General features: G+C 41.0%; 1 protein-coding gene across 2 annotated transcripts in view; it reads left to right on the top strand.

The window, feature by feature from the left end:
* ETFA (electron transfer flavoprotein subunit alpha) overlaps positions 1–26,194 on the top strand; it is a 112,202-nt gene that overhangs the window by 76,910 nt on the left and 9,098 nt on the right. For both annotated transcript variants that reach the window (XM_010375725.1, XM_010375726.1), the window contains 2 exons: positions 20,424–20,489; positions 25,314–25,394. In XM_010375725.1, the coding sequence (XP_010374027.1) occupies positions 20,424–20,489; positions 25,314–25,394 (147 nt within the window). The remainder of the gene's footprint in view (positions 1–20,423; positions 20,490–25,313; positions 25,395–26,194) is intronic.

Raw genomic sequence — 26,194 nt, 5'->3', positions numbered from 1 at the left:
ATTTAGGGATTCAACTTCTTCCTGGTTTAGTCTTGGGAGAGTGTAAGTGTCCAGGAAATTATCCATTTCTTCTAGATTTTCTAGTTGATTTGCGTAGAGGTGTTTATAGTATTCTCTGATGGTAGTTTGTATTTCTGTGGGGTCGGTGGTGATATCCCCTTTATCATTTTTTATTGCGTCTATTTGATTCTTCTCTCTTTTCTTCTTTATTAGTCTTGCTAGCGGTCTGTCAATTTTGTTGATCTTTTCAAAAGACCAACTCCTGGATTCATTGATTTTTTGGAGGGTTTTTTGTGTCTCTATCTCCTTCAGTTCTGCTCTGATCTTAGTTATTTCTTGCCTTCTGCTAGCTTTTGAATGTGTTTGCTCTTGCCTCTCTAGTTCTTTTAATTGTGATGTTAGAGTGTCAATTTTAGATCTTTCCTGCTTTCTCTTGTGGGCATTTAGTGCTATAAATTTCCCTCTACACATTGCTTTAAATGTGTCCCAGAGATTCTGGTATGTTGTATCTTTGTTCTCACTGGTTTCAAAGAACATCTTTATTTCCGCTTTCATTTCGTTATGTACCCAGTAGTCATTCAGGAGCAGGTTGTTCAGTTTCCATGTAGTTGAGCGGTTTTGATTGAGTTTCTTAATCCTGAGTTCTAGTTTGATTGCACTGTGGTCTGAGAGACAGTTTGTTATAATTTCTGTTCTTTTACATTTGCTGAGGAGTGCTTTACTTCCAATTTTGTGGTCAGTTTTGGAATAAGTGCGATGTGGTGCTGAGAAGAATGTATATTCTGTTGATTTGGGGTGGAGAGTTCTATAGATGTCTATTAGGTCCGCTTGGTGCAGAGATGAGTTCAATTCCTGGATATCCTTGTTAACTTTCTGTCTCGTTGATCTGTCTAATGTTGACAGTGGAGTGTTGAAGTCTCCCATTATTATTGTATGGGAGTCTAAGTCTCTTTGTAAATCTCTAAGGACTTGCTTTATGAATCTGGGTGCTCCTGTATTGGGTGCATATATATTTAGGAGAGTTAGCTCTTCCTGTTGAATTGATCCCTTTACCATTATGTAATGGCCTTCTTTGTCTCTTTTGATCTTTGATGGTTTAAAGTCTGTTTTATCAGAGACTAGGATTGCAACCCCTGCTTTTTTTTGTTCTCCATTTGCTTGGTAGATCTTCCTCCATCCCTTTATTTTGAGCCTATGTATGTCTCTGCATGTGAGATGGGTCTCCTGAATACAGCAGACTGATGGGTCTTGACTCTTTATCCAGTTTGCCAGTCTGTGTCTTTTAATTGGAGCATTTAGTCCATTTACATTTAAGGTTACTATTGTTATGTGTGAACTTGATCCTGCCATTATGATATTAACTGGTTATTTTGCTCATTAGTTGATGGAGTTTCTTCCTAGCCTCGATGGTCTTTCCATTTTGGCATGTTTTTGCAATGGCTGGTACCGGTTGTTCCTTTCCATGTTTAGGGCTTCCTTCAGGGTCTCTTGTAAGGCAGGCCTGGTGGTGACAAAATCTCTAAGCATTTGCTTATCTGTAAAGGATTTTATTTCTCCTTCACTTATGAAACTTAATTTGGCTGGATATGAAATTCTGGGTTGAAAATTCTTTTCTTGAAGAACGTTGAATATTGGCCCCCACTCTCTTCTGGCTTGTAGAGTTTCTGCCGAGAGATCTGCTGTTAGTCTGATGGGCTTCCCTTTGTGGGTAACCCGACCTTTCTCTCTGGCTGCCCTTAAGATTTTTTCCTTCATTTCAACTTTGGTGAATCTGGCAATTATGTGTCTTGGAGTTGCTCTTCTGGAGGAGTATCTTTGTGGTGTTCTCTGTATTTCCTGAATTTGAATGTTGGCCTGCCCTACTAGGTTGGGGAAGTTCTCCTGGATGATATCCTGAAGAGTGTTTTCCAACTTGGTTCCATTTTCCCCCTCACTTTCAGGCACCCCAATCAGACGTAGATTTGGTCTTTTTACATAATCCCATACTTCTTGCAGGCTTTGTTCGTTTCTTTTTCTTCTTTTTTCTTTTGGTTTCTCTTCTCGCTTCATTTCATTCATTTGATCCTCAATCGCTGATACTCTTTCTTCCAGTTGATCGAGTCGGTTACTGAAGCTTGTGCATTTGTCACGTATTTCTCGTGTCATGGTTTTCATCTCTGTCATTTCGTTTATGACCTTCTCTGCATTAATTAGTCTAGCTGTCAGTTCTTCCACTCTTTTTTCAAGATATTTAGTTTCTTTGCGCTGGCTACGTAATTCCTCCTTTAGCTCTGAGAAGTTTGATGGACTGAAGCCTTCTTCTCTCATCTCGTCAAAGTCATTCTCTGACCAGCTTTGATCCGTTGCTGGCGATGGGCTGCGCTCCTTTGCAGGGGGAGATGCGCTCTTATTTTTTGAATTTCCAGCTTTTCTGCCCTGCTTTTTCCCCATCTTTGTGGTTTTATCTGTCTCTGGTCTTTGATGATGGTGACGTACTGATGGGGTTTTGGTATAGGTGTCCTTCCTGTTTGATAGTTTTCCTTCTGACAGTCAGGACCCTCAGCTGTAGGTCTGTTGGAGATTGCTTGAGGTCCACTCCAGACCCTGTTTGCCTGGGTATCAGCAGCAGAGGTTGCAGAAGATAGAATATTGCTGAACAGTGACTGTACCTCTCTGATTCTTACTTTGGAAGCTTCCTCTCAGGGGTGTACTCCACCGTGTGAGGTGTGGGGTGTCAGACTGCCCCTAGTGGGGGATGTCTCCCAGTGAGGCTACTCAGGGGTCAGGGACCCACTTGAGCAGGCAGTCTGTCCGTTCTCAGATCTCAGCCTCTGTGTTGGGAGATCCACTGCTCTCTTCAAAGCTGTCAGACAGAGATGTCTGCCTTTTTGTTGTTGTTGTTTTTTTTTTAGCTGTGCCCTGTCCCCAGAGGTGGAGTCTACAGAGACAGGCAGGTTTCCTTGAGCTGCTGTGAGCTCCACCCAGTTCGAGCTTCCCAGCGGCTTTGTTTACCTACTTAAGCCTCAGCAATGGCAGGCGCCTCTCCCCCAGCCTCGCTGCTGCCTTGGGGTTAGATCGCCGCAGACTGCTGTGTTAGCAATGAGGGAGGCTCCGTGGGCGTGGGACCCTACCGGCCAGGTGTGGGATATATTCTCCTGGTGTGCCTGTTTGCTTAAAGCGCAATATTGGGGTGGGAGTTACCCGATTTTCCAGGTGTTGTGTGTCTCAGTTCCCCTGGCTAGGAAAAGGGATTCCCTTCCCCCTTGCGCTTCCCAGGTGAGGCGATGCCTCACCCTGCTTCAGCTCTCGCTGGTCAGGCTGCAGCAGCTGACCAGCACCGATTGTCCGGCACTCCCTAGTGAGATGACCCCAGTACCTCAGTTGAAAATGCAGAAATCATCAGTCTTCTGTGTTGCTCGCGCTGGGAGTTGGAGACTGGAGCTTTTCCTATTTGGCCATCTTGCTCCGCCCCCCAGATTGAATGATTTTAAAGATTAATATGTAAAACAGGATTAAATGAGTTAATATTTGTATAACACTTAAAAACTGGTATATAGTAAGTGCTGTATATTAGCCATTTTTACAGTACTGTCATAAATCCTTGTTTTCTAAGAGATTTTGTTTTATTTTGTTTTGAAATTATGAACAGGCATTGAATTCTTATTTCTTTACCTGAGGTTTGACACACTTACTGGATTTTGTTAGCACATTAATATTTGTTGAACTTCATAGAGTCTCAGATTTACGCTACAACTAGCATTTAATTTCTGTGGCCTTTTAAGGATTGGCATATTTGGTGGTAGTTTCCATTTAATACTTATTTCTGGATTGCCTTCTATTAGCTTTTTTGATGGTGCTCACCTTACCTTCCTAACCATGTGAACATATAAGCATATTGCAATTATTAAAGAATCTGTTATCTAATGCCAGGGAAATGTGTTCTTATGCTTAGTGCAACTTCTTAGTGGGAGTAGATTATTTTGTGTATATTTTGGTATTTTACTAACAGACCAACTGTCCATTCATAATGGTGAGACTAAGTGAATAGAAGTCAGTTTAAAGTTACCAGATGAATAAGCATTTTTTGAAAAATGTATCAAGATAATAAATTTTGTTTCTGGATTCTCTTTTGAAAATTCACTATTGTTGAAAAGTCTGTGTAGGAACAAACTTTATAGACTTACTTGTATACAGCTGGGACTGAATTTATGGGCTGCCCTTCTAACTTGCTAAAAAGCTGAAGATTGACAGCTGCTTTCATACTGCATTATCTAGCTTGGCTTTTAACTCCAAGAGAATTGTGTTCACAAATTGATGCTCTGTTCCTTTGGGGTTGGTATAGAAGCATTAAATTGTACTGAAATATTCATATGTGAGTGCATTTAGCTGAAAGCAATTGATGTTTTGTTCCCAAGAGGACAGAGAGAAATGCTGTATGGACCTGTAGTCCAGAAAACACCCTAAGCATGCTTCTTAAAGGTAATTACATGGCCTGGATGATTAAAGCCCACACAGTCAAGTTTAAAATGACAAAGAAGTTGTAGAATTTATAAACTGTGGTTTGTATATATAAACTATTTGGTTGTACAATAGTTAAAAACTGAATTGCCAAAAAACTAGGAGTTTTAATTATATCTTTGGTTTGTCTTCTCAGCTAATTTTTACTAGACTGATTTCTCTAAACATTTATTCCAGAGGTCCAATATCAGTGAAGTTCTTTATCCATTATCATTTTATTATATGAAGTTAAGAATTGTAAGTTTCAGAGAGAGTATTGAATTCTTTTTTACATATATATGGTAACTGTTTAAAAGCATGCCACTAATAATGATAAATTGACATGTCTTGTAGATAGTGAATCTAATTTAACAGCTGACATGAAAATCAATGAGAGTAGAGAGCAGATCTTTGTTGTAGCTGTGTTGGTGTGGTAACTTGAAAGAAATAAAACTATTCTAAATTTCTATTCTTACTCTGTGTTGTTTTTAATATTTTTTTCTATAAAAACCAATATATTTTCTCATATAGTTTCAGGTATGATGGGCACATGAATGTCAAAGAACATGAGACACTGTATTAGAAAATGTTGATTCAGTGGATAATTGGTCATTTAGCATATGTAATTCAGTACTGTGTTCACTTCAAGGCCAAAGATACAAGCACTAAGGTATAGAGACGAGTTTAATAACATCATTTAACTATATATTAATATTAACCAAATTTAGTCTGAAAGGAAATTTGGGAAATAGTATTTGGGGCAGGAGCGTATACTCCACTTCCTTAAAGTGAGATTATTTTAGAGGATCTTAGATTGCATAGCAAATTTATTTTTAGCTGGCATTACTATTTTCCATATTACAAATTCTACTACAATTCTTATACTTTTAGAAGGTGCTTCAATGAGTTTTTCATAAGTCTTTGGTCTGAACTTCACAACTCAGATAGCTTTCTCTTAAATAAACATTTTGAGGGCTGGGTGCGGTGGCTCACGCCTGTAATCCCAGCACTTTGGGAGGCTGAGTCGGGCGGATCACCTGAGGTTGGGAGTTCGAGACCAGCGTGACCAACATGGAGAAACCCCGTTTCTACTAAAAATACAAAATTAGCTGGGAGTGGTGGCACATGCCTGTAATCCCAGCTACTCGGGAGGCTGAGGCACGAGAATTGCTTGAACCTGGGAGGCAGAGGTTGCAGTGAGCTGAGATTGTGCCATTGCACTCCTGCCTGGGCAGCAAGAGTGAAACTCTGTCTCAAAAAAACTAATAATAATAATAATTTTGAGAATGATTTTGGATTTCAAGAAAAAAACTTTGTTTTTTGTTTTTTGTTTTTTTGAGATGGAGTCTTGCTCTGTCGCTCAGGCTGGAGTGCAGTGGTGCGATCTGGGCTCACTGCAACGTCTGCCTCCCGAGTTCAAGCGATTCCCCCGCCTTAGCCTACCTAGTAGCTGGGATTACAGGTGTGCACCACCACACCTGGCTAATTTTTGTATTTTTAGTAGAGACGGGGTTTCACCATGTTGGCCAAGCTGGTCTCAAACTCCTGACCTCGTTGTGATCCACCCGCCTCAGCCTCCCAAAGTGCTAGGATTACTGGCGTGAGCTACTGTGCCCAGCCTGGATTTAAAGAAAAATTTTGAAGACAGTACAGTGAATTTCTATAAATTTTGTACCTGGTTTTCCTTATCATTTTAAAATGTATGTTAATAATTTTTAATAATTACCACAAGATTCTAGAAGGAAGTTTTTTTGAACATGGGAAATTCTGTGACGGTTTCTGTCAGGGTTTCTAGTGGTTTTTTATTGTGGTAAAATACAAAATTTTCCGTTTTAACGATTTGTATTTATTTATTTATTTAGAGATGGAGTCTCACTCTACTGCCTAGGCCGGCGTGCAATGGTGCCATCTCGGCTCACTGCAACCTCCGCCTCCTAGGTTCAAGCAATTCTCCTGCCTCAGCCTCCCAAGTAGCTGAGACTACAGGCATGTGCCACCATGCCTAGCTAATTTTTGAATTTTCAGTAGAAACAGTGTTTCACCATGTTGCCAGGCTGGTCTCAAACTCCTGGCCTGAAGTGATCCACCCACCTGTCTTCCCAAAGTGCTGGGATTACAAGTGTGATCCACCACACCCAATTGTTTTAACGATTTTTAAGTGTGCAATTTAATGACTTTAATTACATTCACAATGTGCAACCGTCACTACTCTATTTCTGAAAGTTTTAATCACCCCAAATAGAAATCCTATACCCATTAAACAATAACTCCTTATTACGTTCTACCTTGGCCCCTTGTAATTGCTTATCTGTCTCTATGAATTTGCTTATTCTAGATATTTCATAAAGTTGAATCAAACAATTTGTCCTTTTGTGATGACTTTTTTCATTTAGCACATTTTCACATTTCATCATGTTGTATCATGTATCAGAACTTAATTCCTTTTTATGGTCCAGTCATTTGTAAACATTTTGCTTATCCATTCATCTGTCAATGGACACTTAGATTGTTTTATTTCACCTTTTAGCTATAGTGAATAATGCTGCTGTGAACATTCACATACAAGTATCTGTTTGAGTCCCTGTTGTCAGTTGTTTTGAATATATACTTAGGATTGGAATTGTTGAGACATATGGTAGTTCTATGTATAACTTTTTGAGGAACCTTCAAATTGGTTTCCTCTGGTTGCTTTGTAGCTCTCATAAACTTCTTGACATAGAAGTTACGATTAAATGTCAAGGAAGGCTATGTGTAAGCAATGGCCAGCTCTTAGTGATTTGGGAAAAGAGGCAGTTTGGTGAGTGGAAAGACTACTACTTGGAAGTCAGGAGACCTAGGCTCAAGCGGCAGTTCTGTTTCCCAGGGCCTTGATTTTTATCATTGATGGAATAAGGAGATAGCATAATTTCAAAGGTTCCTTACAACTCCAAAATTCTACTTAGAAATGTATAATTTAGCATGTTTTGACCTGAATCAATTAAAGAACTTTGCTGTCTGGGCACAGTGGCTCACGTCTGTAATCCCAGTACTTTGGGAGGCCGAGGTGGGTGGATCACGAGGTCAGGAGATCCAGACCATCCTGGCCAACACGGTGAAACCCTGTGTCTACTAAAAATACAAAAAATTAGTTGGGCATGGTGGCGGGCACCTGTAGTCCCAGCTACCCGGGAGGCTGAGGCAGGAGAATGGCATGAACGTGGGGGGCGGAGCTTGCTGTGAGCAGATATCACACCACTGCGCTCCAGTCTGGGTGACAGAGCAAGACTCTGTCTCAAAAAGAAAAAGAACTTTGCTGATAAAAAATTTTGATAGTTGACTGGGCGAAGTGGCTCACACCTGTAATCCCAGCACTTTGGGAGGCCGATGTGGGGGGATCCTGAGGTCAAGAGGTCGAGACCATCCTGAGCAACATGGTGAAACCTTGTCTCTACTAAAAATACAAAAATTAGCTGGGCGTGGTGGCACACTGCTGTAGTCCCAGCTACTCGGCAGGCTGAGGCAGGAGAATTGCTTGAACCCAGGAGACGGAAGTTGCAGTGAGCAGAGATCACGCCATTGCACTCCAGCCTGGGCGACAGAGCGAGACTTCATCTCAAAAAAAAAAAAAAAATTTGATAGTCAAACTTTTTTTTTTTTTTTGAGGCAGAGTCTCACTCTGTCACCCAGGCTGGAGTGCAGTGGCACGATCTTGGCTAACTGCAAGCTCTGCCTCCCAAGTTCATGCAATTCTCCTGCCTCAGCCTCCCGAGTAGCTGGGACTACAGGGGCCCGCTACCACGCCCAGCTAATTTCTTGTATTTTTTAGTAGAGACGAGGTTTCACCGTGTTGGCCAGGATGGTCTCAATCTCCTAACCTCGTGATCCGCGCGCCTCAGTCTCCCAAAGTGCTGGGATTGCAGGTGTGAGCCATTGTGCCCGGCCAAATAAACTTCTTTTGAGACAGGGTCTCACTCTGTTACCCAAGCTGGAGTGGAGTGATGCCATCACATCTCTACAACTGTAGCTTCAACCTCCTGGTGTGTCCAGAATTGGTGGGTTCTTGGTCTCACTGACTTCAAGAATGAAGCCGCAGACGCTTGCGGTGAGTGTTACAGTTCTTAAAGATGGTGTGTCCGGAGTTTGTTCCTTCAGACATTCAGATGTGTCTGGAGCTTCTTCCTTCTGGTGGGTTCGTGGTCTCGCTGTCAGGAGGGAAGCTGCAGATCTTCATAGTACTGGTGTTACAGCTTTTAAAGGCAGCGCATGTGGAGTTGTTCATTCTTCCCGGTGGGTTCGTGGTCTCGCTGGGTTCAGGAGTGAAGCTGCAGACCTTCATGGTGAGTGTTACAGCTCATAACGGCAGCGTGGACCCAAAGAGTGAGCAGCAGCAAGATTTATTGCAAAGAGCGAAAGAATAAAGCTTCCACAGTGTGGAAGGGGACCCGAGTGGGTTGCCGGTGGCTGGCTAGGGCAGCCTGCTTTTATTTCCTTATCTGGCCCCACCCATATCCTGCTGATTGGTCCATTTTACAGAGAGCTGATTGGTCCGATTTGACAGAGTGCTGATTGGTACCTTTACAGTCCTTGAGCTAGACACAGAGTCACAGAGTGCTAGTTAGCTACAGAGTTATCTAAATATAGAGTACCAATTGGTGCATTTATAAACCTTGAGCTAGACACAGAGTGCTGATAGGTGCGTTTACAAACTTTGAGCTAGACACAGAGTCACAGTGCTAGTCCTCCAAGTCTCCACTAGGTTAGCTAGATACAGAGTACCAAGTGGTGCATTTACAAACCTTGAGCTAGACACAGAGTTTTGATTGGTGTATTTACAAACCCTGAGCTACACACAGAGTGCTGATTGGTGCATTTACAATCCTTGAGCTAGACACCGAGTGCTAGTCCTCCAAGTCTCCACTAGGTTAGCTAGATACAGAGTACCCTGAGGTAGACACAGAGTGCTGATTGGTGCACGTATGATCCTTCGGCTAGATATAAAGGTTCTCCAAGTCCCCATCCAGTTCAGGAGCCCAGCTGGCTTCACCCAGTGGATCCTGCACCAGGGCTGCAGGCAGAGCTGCCTACCAGTCCCCAGCTGTGCCTGCACGCCTCAGTCCTTGGGCTGGAGATGGGACCTGGCACCACGGGGCAGGGGGCGGCGCCCGTAGGGGAGGCTCAGGCCGCCGGCGGGAGCCCACTGCAGCAGGAGGAGCTCAGACATGGCGGGCTGCAGGTCCTGAGCCCTGCCTTGCCAGGAGGCAGCCAAACCCTGCCAAAATTTGAGAGCAGCGCTGGCAGGCCCGCACTGCTGGGGGACCGGGCACAACCGCCGCAGCTGCTGGCCCGGGTGCTAAGCCCCTCACTGCCCTGGGCCTGCGGTGCTGGCTGGCCACTCCGTGTGTGGGGCCCGCTGAGTGGGCGCCCCATGCGAACTCACACTGGCCCTCCAGCGCAGCGCGCAGCCCCGGTTCCCGTCCAGGCCTCTCTCTCCACACCTCCCGGCCAGCAGAGGGAGGGGGCACCGGCCTCAGCCAGCCCAGAGAGGGGCTCCCATGGTGCTGCGGCAGGCTGAAGGGCCCCTCAAGCACCGCCAGAGTGGACGCTGAGGCCGAGGAGGTGCTGAGAGTGAGGGCTGCTAGCACTTTGTCACCTATCACTGGGCTCAAGTGATCCTCCTGCTTCAGCCTCCCAAGTAGCTGGGATCACAGGTGTGTCCCACCACGCCCAGCTAATTTGTTTTTTTGTAGAGATGGGGTCTTGCTGTGTTGTCTAGGCTGGTCTCAAACTCCTGGCCTCAAGCGACCCTCCCACCTCGACCTCCCAAAGTGCTAGGATTATAGGCATGAGCCACGGGGCACCCAGCCTTCAAATAAAGTGTTTATTTGACCTGCTAAAATGCAAAGCTTTGTAATAGACTTGATTACATGTTCAAGTATTTTGATGTCATATACACAAATATTTCAATGTAAATTAACTGAATAGTTTTAGGTAAGCATATAATACTATACTTTTCATAATTTCAGGTACACTTAAAGTATATTTTCCCACAATGGAAAAGCTCTGAACTGGTATAGAAGAAAATTAGATAAATGCAAAGCATTTAATTATAAAATAGTTAAATATCAAAATTATATTTAATTTATTATTAATATTTTTAGAGATGGGGTCTTATTCTGTTGCTCAGGCTGGAGTATGGCAGCATGAACATAGTTCACTGCAGCCTCAAATTTCTGATCTCAAGAAATCCTCCTGCTTCAGCTTCCCAGGTAGTTGGGATTATAGGCGTGAGCCTCTGAGCACAGCTGAAGTTATATTTTAATGTGAAACTATTCTCTTTTTTTTTTTTTTTGAGACGGAGTCTCGCTCTGTCGCCCAGGCTGGAGTGCAGTGGCCGGATCTCAGCTCACTGCAAGCTCCGCCTCCTGGGTTCACGCCATTCTCCTGCCTCAGCCTCCAGAGTAGCTGGGACTACAGGCGTCCGCCACCTCGCCTGGTTAGTTTTTTGTATTTTAGTAGAGACGGGGTTTCACCGTGTTAGCCAGGATGGTCTCGATCTCCTGACCTCGTGATCCGCCCGTCTCGGCCTCCCAAAGTGCTGGGATTACAGGCTTGAGCCACCGCGCCCAGCCGAAACTATTCTCTTAAGGAAAAAAAAAACTTGTTTCAGATCCTGTACATCTTGCATAATTGAAATCTGCAATTAAAAAACATTACTAAGAGGCCAAAGGTTGAAATTTCACTTTTTTTCTGGTTTACATTTACATTTTTGAATTGCATTTAACAATATAGTTAATGTCCTTGTTTTTAAAAAATTCTTTTAACCTTGTAATTGAGCAACTGGGTTATTAAATTTATATTTTGAACAAAAAATATGAGGTACATAATGAAGTGTATGCTAGTGATATACATCCCACCTGCTTTGGACATATTAGACTAGACATGAAGAAGACATTTACTTAGTTTCCTATACCTCCTGGGAGAAAAGATAGACTGGTTAAAAGAATATGGAGGACCTTATATCTAAGAATTAATTTGAATTTAAGATTTCAAAGAATCTTTGGCTACATATTCTCTTACTAAAAAGAACCAAGTCCATCTACTGAGCCATGGAATCTCCATTCATGTGAAAAATCTTCAGAGGCTAGATGAGGGCCCCTGCTTTTCTTCCAAATGCATTTTCTGGCTTTGCCTCTAGACATTTCCCTTTAGCAGTTATTTTGAACCAGATATTGACTTCATTGAAAGCCAAGTCAAAATCTTTAGCTGAAAAGTATTAGTTTTCAGTGCAGGTTACATGAATTAAAGAAACAACAACAACAACAAAAATAATTTCAGTGCCTTGCCTGTTTTGTGAGTCAGTCTCCTTGAAGGGCTTCCAGCTGGTGCATGTGTGTAGTGGGTGTGCATTAGAGGCTTTCTAATTGACGTGCAAGTGGTTGATAGAGCAATAAATCTAAACAGTGTAGCTTGTCATTATTCATGATAAGGAGACCCAGAGCTAACGTACAAACTGATACTTTTAGTAACATGGAGTAAAAGCTAATGTTAGCTAAAATTGACAATACTTTATATATATATATTTATATATACAAACTTCAGTTGGCTCTTCACCAGGTCTCATCTTGTTTTAGGGATTTTTCTTTAAGATAAATATACTTCATGGAGTTTTAACAGATTGGTGACTTCAGCTAAAGCATATTACCAATACAGTAGTAATACTGAGTCATATGTGGTAGAGAAAAAGTGCTGAATTTAGAATCAACCTAGGTTAAGAAGCCTGCCTTTTGAGAGTAGAATGGTGGCTTCCAGGGGCTGGGAGGTGGGGGAAATGGGGAGATGTTGGTCAAAGGATACAAAATTTCAGTTATGCTGGATGAATAAATTCTGGGGATCTATTGTACAGAATGGTGACTATAGTTAGTAAGAGTGGATTATATACTTAAGATTTGCTAAGGGAGTAAATCTTAAGTGTTCTCACCACAAAAAGTAACTGATATGATAGATATGTTAATTAGCCTGATTGTGGTAATTATTTCATAATGGCTACCAAAGTAACATCACATTGTATACTTTAAATATATATAATTTTTATGTGTCAAATATACCTCAGTAAAGCTGAGGAGGGAGAACCTGCCTTTTACTAGGTGTGTATACTTTTGGACAACTCAGCAAGCCTGCCTGAGCCTCTGCTTTCTCTTCTATAAAATAGGAGTCATTTCTACCCTATAGAGTTGTTACAGTTAAGTGAGGTCATGTGTATAAAGTACAGCATAGTTACTGGTGTAACATAGACAGTACATGTAGCTGTGATGACTAGTGTGCTGTCTTGAATTCTAATAAAACAGGAGCTAATCTTAGTACAGGGGCATTGTCTGATGGGTGGGATATAATTTGAGCTTTAAACCAAGAGTATGGGTAAAATCTTCCCTTCATGTGAAACTCAGTTTAGCCAGAATCCTACCTGATAATTTCATAATACAGGCAGAGAGCTGTTTGAGAAAAGAGCCACAGATAGTTGTGCTTTGAATTTTGGGGCCTCTTCCAAAAAGCGAAGAGACTTAAACAGGATTTGGCAAACAAAGGAAATAGTTTGGCCTTTTAAGTGAGCAGCAGGATGAAAGATAGCAATATTAATGCACAGGAGGCTCCAATAATTAGAAAATATAGTTTGGTTAATCTACTTCCCAAAGACACATTCATTATTTGCTATGATAAATTCATTTAACTCCTAACCTGGCATTTGTTATATATATGTATATGTGTATTACGTTTTAGCTATAACAGTTGCTGTTTAAGGTTATGGCTGTGTAGTGTATTGAGAAAAGAAGGTTAAGAAAGCATTTGCCATACTGTAAAACTCTTGTCCTGGTTGAGGAAGTCTGAGGGGTATTGTTTTTTTGAGCACACAAAACATTGGATCTCTGAACTCTAGATAGAACCACTTACATGATGTGTTTAAATTTTTATTTATTTAAAGAAATGTAATTTTTCATGTTCCTTCCCTACCTCTATCTAGAAAGGAACACTTTTGGCAGAAAAGAAGTTTAAAACCTGATTTTTTAAGAGAGGGAACAATATTGACATGGTATTTGTGCTCTGAATGCTCCAGATTTAACCACCCTACTCATATTCATATTTCATATAAACAAAAAGTAAACGTGTAAATCTCTCCATTCTACTTTGTTTAAAGTAAAGCAGATCTGAAGTTGCTGCAGGCAGAGTACTGTTCCAATTCCAGAAAAATGTGAATTTATGAGTTTATATCATAAACTCACATAATTTCAACTTCATGTGTATTACATTTTTAGTATGATCAACTTGATATGTCTTAGTACCTGCATCTGGAATATGTATCCTTGCACAAAGATTGTGTTAGAAATCTGTAAAGAAATCATCCCAACTTCCTAAGCAAGCACTGGCTAGGAAGCTGGGCAGAAATTCTAACTTTATGGTCAGTACTAAATTCTATGAAGAAACTAACAGCTATCAAAGAAAATTTTCCCCAGTACACTCCCCTGGAAGAATTGTATCAAGTTAGTAACAACTTTCTTGACTATAGGTATATAGATAGTAATAGTTACCATTTTAAAATGAAATTTATGACAGTTGGCTGTCTCCTTTTCTGTTTAGAACTATAACATTAAAAATGCCTTCTAGTTTAGAGATTTGTTTATCATTTTAGAAATAATAGCATTATACAAATATTTTGAGTACTTTATGTGCATCTCATTTTCATCATCACAACAATCCTATTAGCTGCAGGTATTTGTCTCTATTTTACACATAACAGCAATTGAGCCTTTGAGAGGCTGAATAACTTGCTCAAGAATGCAGATTGGTAAGTGGGAGAGTCAGGATCTGAACTCAGCTCTTACTTATTTAACTGTAACAATCGAATAACGTAGTGGTTTATTTTACCTTCTCATTTTCAACTTTCTTGAGTTGAGATCTGAGCTTACTAATTTTCCATCATCCTTGTTTTCTAATATGCATTTGAGGTTATAAATCTTTCTAAGTAATGGCCAGGCATAGTGGCTCATGCCTGTAATCCCAGCACTTTGGGAGGCCGAGGTGGGTGGATCACCTGAGGTCACGAGTTTGAGACCAGCCTGGCCAACATGGCAAAACCCCATCTCTACTAAAAATACAAAAATTAGCCAGGCGAGGTGGCACATTCCTGTAATCCCAGCTACTCGGGAGGCTAAGGCACAAAAATTGAATCCAGGAGGGTGGAGGTTGCAGTGAGCCGAGATCGTGCCACTGCACTCCAGCCTGGGCAGCAGAGTGAGACTCCATCTCAAAATCAATCAGTCACTCTTTCTAAATAGCACTCTAGCTGCATCCCACATGTTCTGATGTACCCTCCCTTTTTTGGTGTTTTGTTCCATGTATTTTTAAATTTCCATTTTAATTTTTTTGACTCACATAATTTAGATACTTTTTACATCTTTTTTAGAATTGTGAGTTTTTGAGGAAATATTTTTCAGGTCTATCTAGAGTTTTAAGAGATAAATATAAGTTACTGGAGAACAAAATTTGATAGAGAGTTGCTTTTTCAGAGTATAAACTCATCATATTAAACCAGTAGTTTTAATCTGCTTTTGGTTTTCCTATAATGGGCCACACCACCTGAAATTTGATAGATTTTTGTCGTCTATTTGTGACTCTCTATATTGGCTACTCTCTTGTTTAATCTTGCTGCCTCTAATGCTAGTCTTCAGCTCTGCCACACTGCTGACTTTTCTTTTTGGTTCACGTTCTCATTGAGCATAAAAGAACCTGTAAATGGTCTTGTTCTGAGCCAATAGAAGCAACACAAACACGTAAGACAATGCCATTCTATCTTTAGATGTGTTGCCAGACCATGGTCCACAGTTCCCTAGTGGAGTTTACAAGAAGGCTCTTTAGTTTGTTATATGATTATTTTGGATTTGTGCTGCACACATGATAACCACTAAGCCACATGTGATTATTGTGTACTTAAGATATAGTTAGTCTGACCTGAGATTACATTATTAAAATTAATTTTACCTGTTTCTTTTTACTTTAATGTGGTCACTAGAAAATTTAACATTAAATATATGGCTTACAAGATATATAAGTATAGATATATTGAATAACTCTGTTTGGGGCTTAACAGTGATGAGCGAAAATGCAGTGTAACAGAGGACAGTTTTCCCCTTAGCTTCTACACGAAATTCTGGAAAAGCAGAGCTCAGATAATACATCTTAGAATTCCAGGTTTGGGCACGTGTTTTGGGTAAAGCAGGAATGATGTTCGTATATACTTACTTTATGAAGAAAGCAGCCAAAAACCCAATCATCCACCAGAGAACACTAGCCATGTTGAATCCACAGGTTGGTCAAATTTCTATAAAAGTCTGAAGATTTCATTCCAATCATCCCTCTAATTCTCAGACGTGCAGTTTTATCATTAAGCCAGGACCATTAAAACCTGCTTTAAAAGCTTCTTTTGTCTGAAGGACTAAGGGAGCAGGAACAGATGGGGATGGATGGCAAAAGTGGGCCCCTGTTTGGCAGAAGGTTAGGGTTAGAGTTAGGGTTAGGGTTATACTGTCCCCTAATCTGCTTTCTGCTCCTAATGGCTTTTCCATTTCTCAGTGGCAGGTAGGAAAGTGAGCGGTTGATGAGGGACTGTAGCTCTATCACACCTCTTTTCCATTTTCCTTTATTGGATTACAGATTTTTGTGACCTTGCCATAGCCTATAATTGTTAGACTGTGAGCTTCTTGAGGACAGGACACAGAGAATTAGTCATCTTTATATTACCTGTAAGATACAGTAAGAATATTAACAACAGTAAAATCAGTTACCCAGTGCTGCTCAACTCTTTCCTGTTATGGTACACTTAGACAGTTATAGTATTTGTACCACGGGATTCTGGCCACCCAGTACTTCTAGTCCACACAACTCTTTTGTAAGTACTTCTGTCTCAAGTTACTTTACTGCCATCTGTTGGAAAGTTACTGTAATAAAAATGCAGGGCTATAGTGACTGTTATGAGTGGTGCCCTCCTTCTGAGTTATTCAGTGTGCAGCCTGCTCAGCTGTACATGGTAGTCCTGAGACTATCCCCAGGAGCCCACCTGGCCACCTAGTGGGCTGAGAAAACAAATATTTGAACAAACCTCAACCCTTGAGTGACACATCAGTGTGTCTTGGGAAATCTGATACTATGCTAAGGACTGGAGCCTCAACAGTAACCCTATAAAGCAGGAGTTCTTATAATTCCAGTGTTTTGAATGAGCAATCTGAGGCATAGAGAGGTTAAATGAATGGCCCATGGTCATGTAGCTATCAGATGGCAGAACTGGGATCTGAATGGAGGCAATGAGGCTACAAGAACCTAGGTTCTTAACCACAGTGATACGGTAAACCTGTTAAACCGCATCAGATGCAGCAGTATCTCAGTGGGCTTTCTATCTTAGCCCACTGTAACTAGTTTAGACCTCAGCCCCTGAGTTCTTTGAGTGAGTCTGTAGGTTTTGGCAAAGGAAGAGGTATTTGTGGGTTTTTTCTGCCAGTCATTGTTTGTGTTAAGGTTAAGTGCTATCCTTTCTCTATATTTCAGAATAACCTCTGGTCCTCTTCCCATCCTGTGGCTTTACTTCTCCGCATAGTCCCTGTTCTTGGCATCACAGAGTGATCAACCCAGACTGCTATCAGCCACCTGGGTTGATCCATTCTCTTCTAAATTCTCACTCTTCTAGATTCTAAAGCCATGAGGCCTATCTCTAGGACTATCCCTCCTTCTTTCTGTTTCTGTACATTCCTTTAATCCCCTCCATCCCCCGCCACACCTTGTATAACCCTTAATTGCTGTACTCTCTGGCAGCATCTCTCACTTTCTCTCCAAATTATCTTACTATCTGATTTAGAAGGAAAGTGCCTCAGGGAAGGGATTGTCTTGTTATGTTGTGAAGCAGTATCTGATGTGCCCCATAAATTAGCATCTGTAGAGAGTTTCGTATATACTCATTATTATTATTATTGAAATACAAAAATGCTTTCTGAACCATGAGGAATTAGACTAAGATATTAGTCTAATTGCCTGTAGATGTTTTTTAAAAAGAAGGAAAAAAGCCTCTCTTCCTGCCTGAGAGAGCTATCAGCCTCAGAGCAGCAGCCAAAATCCCTGGACTTGTTCTGGGTTATAGTCTCAGTGCTGTTATATTTATTCAGAGGACCATGTTTGCAAGACAGTAAAATAAAGCCCTGTTGGTCATGTGGATCCATTTGGACCATTTATTGTGATCAGAAAGGTAGAAATGGCCCTGGAGCACCTGCCTTCAGCGTGTTTTGGCCCAGAATCTCTTATTTCCTTAGTGACATTTACAGGTAAAGTCAATGGAGTTCATTTTTGGGGACACAGTGGGTTTTAAGTAATTTTCATTTGTATTATATTTATGTTTACTGCCAGAGTGAATCAACATTTTCATTAGCATTTTATAATGCACATGGAGCTTTTAAGACTTGAATTTACTGTAGATGTGTATGACAGAAAGACTCATTTACAGGACGATTGGTCTTTTCCAGTGCTTACTTTGAGAATATACCTAGAAGAATGGTATCTAGCTAAATAGCTTGCTTTAAAAATCTTTATATTAGAATTTGTTTGCTGGGTTTTTCTGAATATGAACGTTAGTATATTTTGATTAACAGTTTAACAAATGTCCCTTCATGAATGAAATGCTAGTCAGAATAAACTGAGGTGACCTTAAAATTATCTACTGAAGGCTGGGCGCGGTGGCTCATGCTGGTAATCCCAGCACTTTGGGAGGCTGAGGTGGGCGGATCACAAGGTCAGGAGTTCGAGACCAGCCTGGCCAACATAGTGAAAACCCGTCTCTACTAAAAATACAAAAATCAGCCGGGTGGGGTGGCATACACCTGTAGTCCCAGCTGCTTGGGAGGCTGAGGTGGGAGAATCGCTTGAACCTAGGAGGTGGAGGTTGCAGTGAGCCAAGACTACACCATTGCACTCCAGCCTGGGTGACAGAGTGAGACTCCGTCTCAAAAAAAAAAAAAAAAACTATTGAATTACTTGTAAATCTTAAATAGAAAGTAGTAGAAGAAGTTTACTACTTATGCTAGTGTCCATGTGTAAGAGACAGTATGATGTCAGGGCCTTATTGCATTGTGTAGGATCACAGTTGACACACTGGATGCATTCAAGGTAGAATCACAGAGCATGCAATTGCTTTTTAATCCTCATCCATACTTTCTGCAGCATTCCTCCCCACCCTAAGACACAGTCTTATTACCCCAAATTGTTCTTGTCTTCAGGCTTTTGGTAACTATAGAACAAGTTGATTAAAAAAACAAGCTCATCTCATTTTTAGATAATTAACTCACTTTGGGGACTAGATTGGTTCCTTTTCCAGGTTACATGGTGCTGCTCTAGGAGCAGTTGGACACTTTATGCTTGTAAAGATCAGGCCTAGGGAGTACTGCAGGGGGCTGGACATTTCTAAGATTCAGGCTGCCAAAGAGCTGAGGGATTACCTATTATAGTGGTTCTCCAGCTCTGGCTATACATCAGAGTATCCTGGGGAGCTTTCTTTACAAGCACCAGTGCTGGAGCTGTACCTCTTCTGTTTACAACTGGAAAAAGTGAGGCCCTGAATTGACTTGTATGTGGTCATATACACTTAGGTGCTATGAAAAATCATAACATTTGGAGGCAATAACATTATTTCCAGATCCTAGTTGAAATGCTTTCTTATTTTGGATTGAGCAATTGTTAAATGAGATCATAAGCAGTGCAGAAAACAAGGTGGGACCACCTTGACACTGTCATTGGCTTTTGCAGTATCTGCTCTATAAGAAAACTAAGTATAACAGAACCACCTTCAGTGCCTTCCACATATTATTCATATCGAGGAGAGACTTTACTGTCAGTTGTGACAAAACCTTAGTGTTAGTCTGGTTACATGTTAGTTATACCTCCTACCCAGGCCAGGACTTGTTTGTTCATTTTTTGTGTGGGAAAAGGTTTTCAATTGAAGCTTTAATTATACCTGGTAAACAAAATGAAGCAGGTAAGCTCTTCTAATTAAGCACTTATTAAAGTGCTTAAAATTTTTCATAATGGAAGTGTGTTTTTATTTTCAAACATAGGTACTGTAAAAATTTTAGATAAGGAGACAGAACAGTGTCAGTCATTCCCTTTGTAATTATTGAGGGCAGAGGGGCCGGAAGAGGTACAAATATCATCAACATTTACCAAAAAACTATGGTATGGAGGCCTTTTTGTTAGGCTCTGGAAACACAAAGGTTCAGCTCATGCCTTTGAGAAGTTTGTTATTTTTTATTCAGAGAGAACGTGTGTGTGTGTGTGTGTGTGTGTGTGTGTGTGTGTGTTTAAAATCTCTTGATAGTGATTTGTATTTCTGGTTTTTCTAAATACAAAGTTTAGTAAACATATCCTTATTACCATTTTAACAAATACCCTTTTGTGATGAGGCAAACAAGCCAAACAACTAAGTCCAAATTTATTTTAATATATTTGAGTATATGTGTTTATATGTTAATATACAACGTGTGTACGTTGTTAATTGTTAATGGGTATGTACAGCATGTATGGGTTGTGCAGTGACTTTCAAGTGAGTGCCACAGATGAAAAAATGCTACCTCACAGGTAATTGTTGTGAGATTGAGACGCTTGATGTAAAATGCTTAACACCGCGTCTGGCACATAGTAAATGTTCAGTAATCCTCATTATCCACATATTTATTATACCACCACTGCTATAGAAATTCACAGGAAAAAGAGAACTGTAGGTTAAGGAGATCAGAGAAAAAGGAAAGCATAATTTAAGCAATACATTTTGCCTCTGTTTTATTTAACATATCTTTTGCCTAAGACTTAAGCTGCTAATAGCAAACACTTTGGAAAGTGTTATATAATATAAATATGTATTAATAACATGACCTCTTTTATTTCAGGAACTTTATATTGCTGTTGGAATATCTGGAGCCATCCAACATTTAGCTGGGATGAAAGACAGCAAGGTAATTGTACATCAGTGATGCTAAAAGAAAACGTTTCCACATTTTGGGATTTGGCTTACCTTGTATGTTTCCATGTAGTTACAGTGCATGTAGTCTAGCCATTCACACTAATATAGATCTGGGAACCCAAAGAAATAAAAGCTACCGTTCACCGCCTTAAAAATTATTGGTCACAGAGGCAGTGCTGTGTCATGGAAAGAGGCCTGAACCTGAGTTACTAGCTCCACTGCTAACTTAATGCATGATGAGTGCTGTCTGCAAACTCAGTTTCTTTGTCTACTAAATGTGGGTATTGAATGACGATCACTAAGGTGCCCTTCAGCTATGACAATCTGTGGATAGAAAATGTGAGGCTTAAACAATTTGATGAGGTTCTGAACGTCTAACTTATTTTTGAGGTTTTGATCCCTGATTCTCTCTCTGTCTGCTTCACTTTAGTCCTCTAACCGTCACAATCTCATATATCAGCAGGGCCCCTCTTCTTGGGTTGTTATCAAAGTATAACCAACACATTTTGGGTTGGAGCATCAGGCCATCTTAATATCTCAGTATCTCAGTAATTATCAAAGGTGCAATAAGTATGGGGCCGGGCGTGGTAGCTCATGCCTGTAATCCTAGCACTTTGGGAGACCGAGGTGGGCAGATCATGAGGTCAGGAGATCGAGACCATCTTAGCTAACATGGTGAAACCTCGTCTCTACTAAAAATGCAAAAAAAAAAAAAAAAAAAATTAGCCAGGTGTGGTGGCGGGCACCTGTAGTCCCAGCTACTCGGGAGGCTGAGGCAGGAGAATGGCGTGAACCCGGGAGGCAGAGCTTGCAGTGAGCCGAGATTGCGCCACTGCACTCCAGCCTGGGCAACAGAGCAAGACGCTGTCTCAAAAAAAAAAAAAAAAAGTCAAGTGTTTCCTTCCTCTACTTATTGCCCTTTTTTTTTTTTGACACGGAGTCTTGCTGTGTTGCCTAGGCTGAAGTCGCCCAGGCTGGAGTGCAATGGCCTGATCTTGGCTCACTGCTAGCTCTGCCTCCTGGGTTCATGCCATTCTCCTGCCTCAGCCTCCCAAGTAGCTGGGACTACAGGCGCCCACCACCACACCTGGCTAAATTTTTTGTATTTTTGGTAGAGACAGGGTTTCACCGTGTTAGCCAGGATGGTCTCAATCCCCTGACCTCGTGATCCACCCACTTCAGCCTCCCAAAGTGCTGGGATTACAGGCGTTAGCCACTGTGCCCGGCCAGGAAACACTTGATTTTAACTTGCTACTTGGACTACTCTGGAAGTCCTGTGTAATGACTCTGAACATATATTTCAGAATATGACACATTAATTCATGCATAATAATGTATGGTTTGAATTATGAACTTGTCTTTCATGAAGTCAGAGATGCCTCTGACATTCCTGCATTTATCCATTCAGATGGAAGCTTGATATAAAAGATAATAAAACTTTTAACAGGCTTAACTTCTTCTAACTTGAAATGCATGCACTACCTCTTTGTAGCTTCTAAATGAACTGGCCCAAAACCAGTCAGATTTTACAGTTGGATGGTAGGTTTCTTTACTGAGCTATGAAAACAGCAGTGCCAATGGGGAAAATGTGATTGCTGCATTAAGAAAAAATAAATAGGCCGGGCGCGGTGGCTCAAGCCTGTAATCCCAGCACGTTGGGAAGCCGAGACGGGCGGATCACGAGGTCAAGAGATCGAGACCATCCTGGCTAACACGGTGAAACCCCGTCTCTACTAAAAATACAAAAACTAGCCGGGCGAGGTGGCGGGCGCCTGTAGTCCCAGCTACTAGGGAGGCTGAGGCAGGAGAATGGCGTAAACCCAGGAGGCGGAGCTTGCAGTGAGCTGAGATCCGGCCACTGCACTCCAGTCCGGGCGACAGAGCCAGACTCCGCCTCAAAAAAAAAAAAAAAAAAAAAGAAAGAAAAAATAAATAAAAAGAAAGAAACTCCAGCACCAGTAGCCTTAAAGTATATTTTTAGCCAGACCAGTTCAGACATAGCTAGAATTCTGCTTCTCTAAAAATAAAAGATTCTGCCTGTCAAGAAGATACCAGTGAAAATTCTCACGCCACGCCAACAGGGCTGGATTGTGGGAAAGACACTAGGTAGTGTACGTCAGAGCAAATAGGGAACAGTTGAAGTAAGAAGACTGGTGTTGGGGGTCAGCCAAGACTTTGTATCTCCAACTAGTCAACAAATGTTTATTAAGATCGTTCCTTATACTAGAAGCTGGGAGTGCTTAAATGAAAAAGGCATAGCCCTTGTTGTCACTGTCTCATCCTGTTGTCTGTGTCGTCCTCTGTTGTCATAACCCCATTATCTGCATAGGAGATAGTCTTTAGTTGCATTGGTTTTAAGTTCTAAAATGGGATATTAGAATGGTTTAAATCTGACAGTTGCATTCCCTACAAGCTGCAATTTTGATTAGAATCCTGGTTTAGTTGAAGGAATTCAAGATTTGATTGTTAAATCAAATGAATCTAATGAAAGCAATTTCTGAACTAATATATAGTAATATGGTTGAGGCCACGTGCGGTGGCTCACGCCTGTAATCCCAGCACTTTGGGAGGCCGAGGTGGGCAGATCACCTGAGGTCAGGAGATTGAGACCATCCTGGCTAACACGGTGAAACCCCGTTTCTACTAAAAATACAAAAAATTAGCTGGGCGTGGTGGCGGGCACCTGTAGTCCCAGCTACTTGGGAGGCTGAAGCAGGAGAATGGTGTGAACCCCGGAGGCGGAGCTTGCAGTGAGCCGAGATTGCGCCACTGCACTCCAGCCTGGGTGACAGAGCAGGACTCCGTTTAAAAAAAAAAAAAGTAATAATAATAATATGGTTGAATACAATCTATGCATTTCAAAGCTCTGTAAGAAGGAAGAACTTGAGCTTGCGAGGAGCTATTGAGAGGGCTTTGGATACGAGCAAGACTTTATCATAGTTCTTTACGATTGATTATTTAGAAATATTATTTTAATAATCCGAAGAACAATAACCAGCCCACATCTTTTTTGTTAAATACTGTAGTGGTTCCTTGCCCACAGTTATATGCTCTCTCTCTAAAAGTAACTTTTAAGGCAGGCATGGTGGCTCACTGTCATTCCAGCACTTTGGGAGGCCAAGGCAGGAGGATCATTTGACCCCAGGAGTTGGAGACTGGCCTAGGCAACATAGTGAGAACCCCATCTCTCCAAAAAATAAAAGAATTATCTGAGCATGGTGGTATACCCCTGTGGTCCCAGCTACTCAGGAGGTTGAGGTGGAAGGATCACTTGACCCCAGGAGATCGAGGCTTCTGTGAGCTGATTGTACAACTGCACTCCAGCCTGAGCAACACAATGAGACTCTGTCTCAAAGTAATAATGATAATAACAATTGTTATATAGTACAATGAAAAAAGCTTATGGATGATTAAACTCCCAGATGTCTAAGTGGCCTCTAGGAGAATAATTTACCATCAATAACTAAACAAATCTCTGCTTATCGCCGTGAAGCAGGTTACACATTCCCAAAAGACAAACACGTCAATGCAAATCAACATCTGCTATTCAAAATGTTTGTTCTTGTGCCTTTGAATTTGAGGCTCATGTTTGAAACTTGTTTATTGTCTCTGATCATGCATCTTAATGTGTGTAGCATGTTTCTCTGGATTAGCAGTTACCTGGACTATATAACCATGTTCCAGTCTTAGACATTCTGGCATATTCTGCACATCTCTCTGAGGAACCCCTCTAAGGGAAATACATAGATGTTGGATATCATGTAGCCTGTATTTTGAGTCAGGCTACATCAAAATACTTAATGTGTTTTTTAATACCAGCTATTTTCACAACATACAATGCCAGGTAGGTAGAAACTTAATTTTACTTCTAGAGATTTGAATTATTTTTAGTCCACAGTCTTATCCTCCCGCCTCCACCTCCCAAAGTGCTGGAATTATAGGTATGAGTTACCACGCCTGGCCTGCATTTAAGAATATTTTTATAGCAAATAAGAGAAATGTTTGATAGCTTTTATAAGAGATATAAGTAATTTGCTTGTTTTATTAATCTATTTGCTATGTACATAAGGACTTAAAGCTGTTTAACGTCCCTTAATAACAGGCTGACAAGATAGTTTAGCTTTCATATTGTTAGAATATCCCAGAATAATTTTATTTATTTTTATTTTTGTTGAGACAGAGTCTTGCTGCTGGAGTGCAGTGGCACGATCTCTGCTCACTGCAACCTCTGCCTCCTGGGTTCAAACGAGTCTCCTGCCTCAGTCTCCCAAGCAGTTGGGATTACAGGCACACGCCACCATGCCTGGCTAATGTTTGTATTTTTAGTAGAGACGGGTTTTACCATGTTGGCCAGGCTAGTCTCGAACTCCTGACCTCAGGTGATTCGCCCATCTTGGCCTCCCAAAGTGCTGGGATTACAGGCGTGAGCCACTGTGCCTGTCCTCCAGAATAATAATTTTTAAATAATAAATGAAGGACAAAATAGTTTGCACTACAAAGGCTGTGGATTTGGGTATAGATTTATTACTTTTTCACCTAAAATCAGTTTTTTTTTGGTCAAAAGAAGAACTTTAAAAAAAAAAAGATTTTAAACTCTTTAGTACTGAGATGGGCTAGTTGTGGGTAAGAGAGAATTTTATTACATTCCAACCCGGAAATTTCTAATAAATTTACAATATTGACACAGATGCATCAAATCTTATTTTTAGACATTTTAAGAATGTTAATATATTGTAAGGGAAGTTAAAATGGAACTGTCAGTCTGTGTGGAATGTTTTCTTGGTAAAAGTCAAAACTCTTTGTTTTTATTTCACAGACAATTGTGGCTATTAATAAAGACCCAGAAGCTCCAATTTTCCAAGTGGCAGATTATGGAATAGTTGCGGATTTATTTAAGGTAAGCTGGTCTTGAGAGAAATTGCTATTATCTAGATTGTCATCCGAGAAACTCTTAGAATTGGTCAAGGATGAAGCTATTAAAAGAAAACATCATGTGTTTGTGTGTCTATGTTTGTATATATACTGTTAATATATGTACACAATTTTGACCTACTTAAAGGTTAAGTTGCTCTAAGATTAGATATGTGTTGTTTATATAGAGCATTATAACTTTGCTTTTAAGAAAGAGTCCAAATTGTCTTTAAAATATCCACATGGCAGCCGGGCGCCGTGGGTCACACCTGTAATCCCAGCACTTTGGGAGGCCAAGGCAGGCAGATCACAAGGTCAGGAGATCGAGACCATCCTGGCTAACACGGTGAAACCCCATCTCTACTAAAAAATACAAAAATTTAGCCAGGCGTGGTGACGGGCACCTGTAGTCCCAGCTACTCGGGAGGCTGAGGCAGGAGAATGGCGTAAACCCAGTGAGCATAGATTGTGCCACTGCACTCCAGCCTGGGTGACAGAGTGAGACTCTGTCTCAAAAAAAAAAAAAAAAAATACTCACATGGTTTTTGGCATCTCATGTGCTAAGTTAATGCACAATGTAAAGTGATTCAAGTAATTTATAACCTAGAATCATATTTGGCAAGTACCCTAAAGAAATTAACATCAAACCCCCTTATTCAGGAATTTGCCAAGAATGCTAGAGCTTTTCAGGGGAGAGTAGGCACTCATATCCAGCTTATCTGACTCAATAAGAATGCTCTGCCTGCTGTGTTTGTGGGTTAATGGCCTTCCTTAGCTGATGAGTGT

This window comes from Rhinopithecus roxellana, chromosome 5 (assembly GCF_007565055.1).
Source record: "Rhinopithecus roxellana isolate Shanxi Qingling chromosome 5, ASM756505v1, whole genome shotgun sequence".
In the NCBI taxonomy this organism is placed as follows: domain Eukaryota; kingdom Metazoa; phylum Chordata; class Mammalia; order Primates; family Cercopithecidae; genus Rhinopithecus; species Rhinopithecus roxellana.
This window is presented reverse-complemented; position numbering and strand designations above follow the sequence as displayed.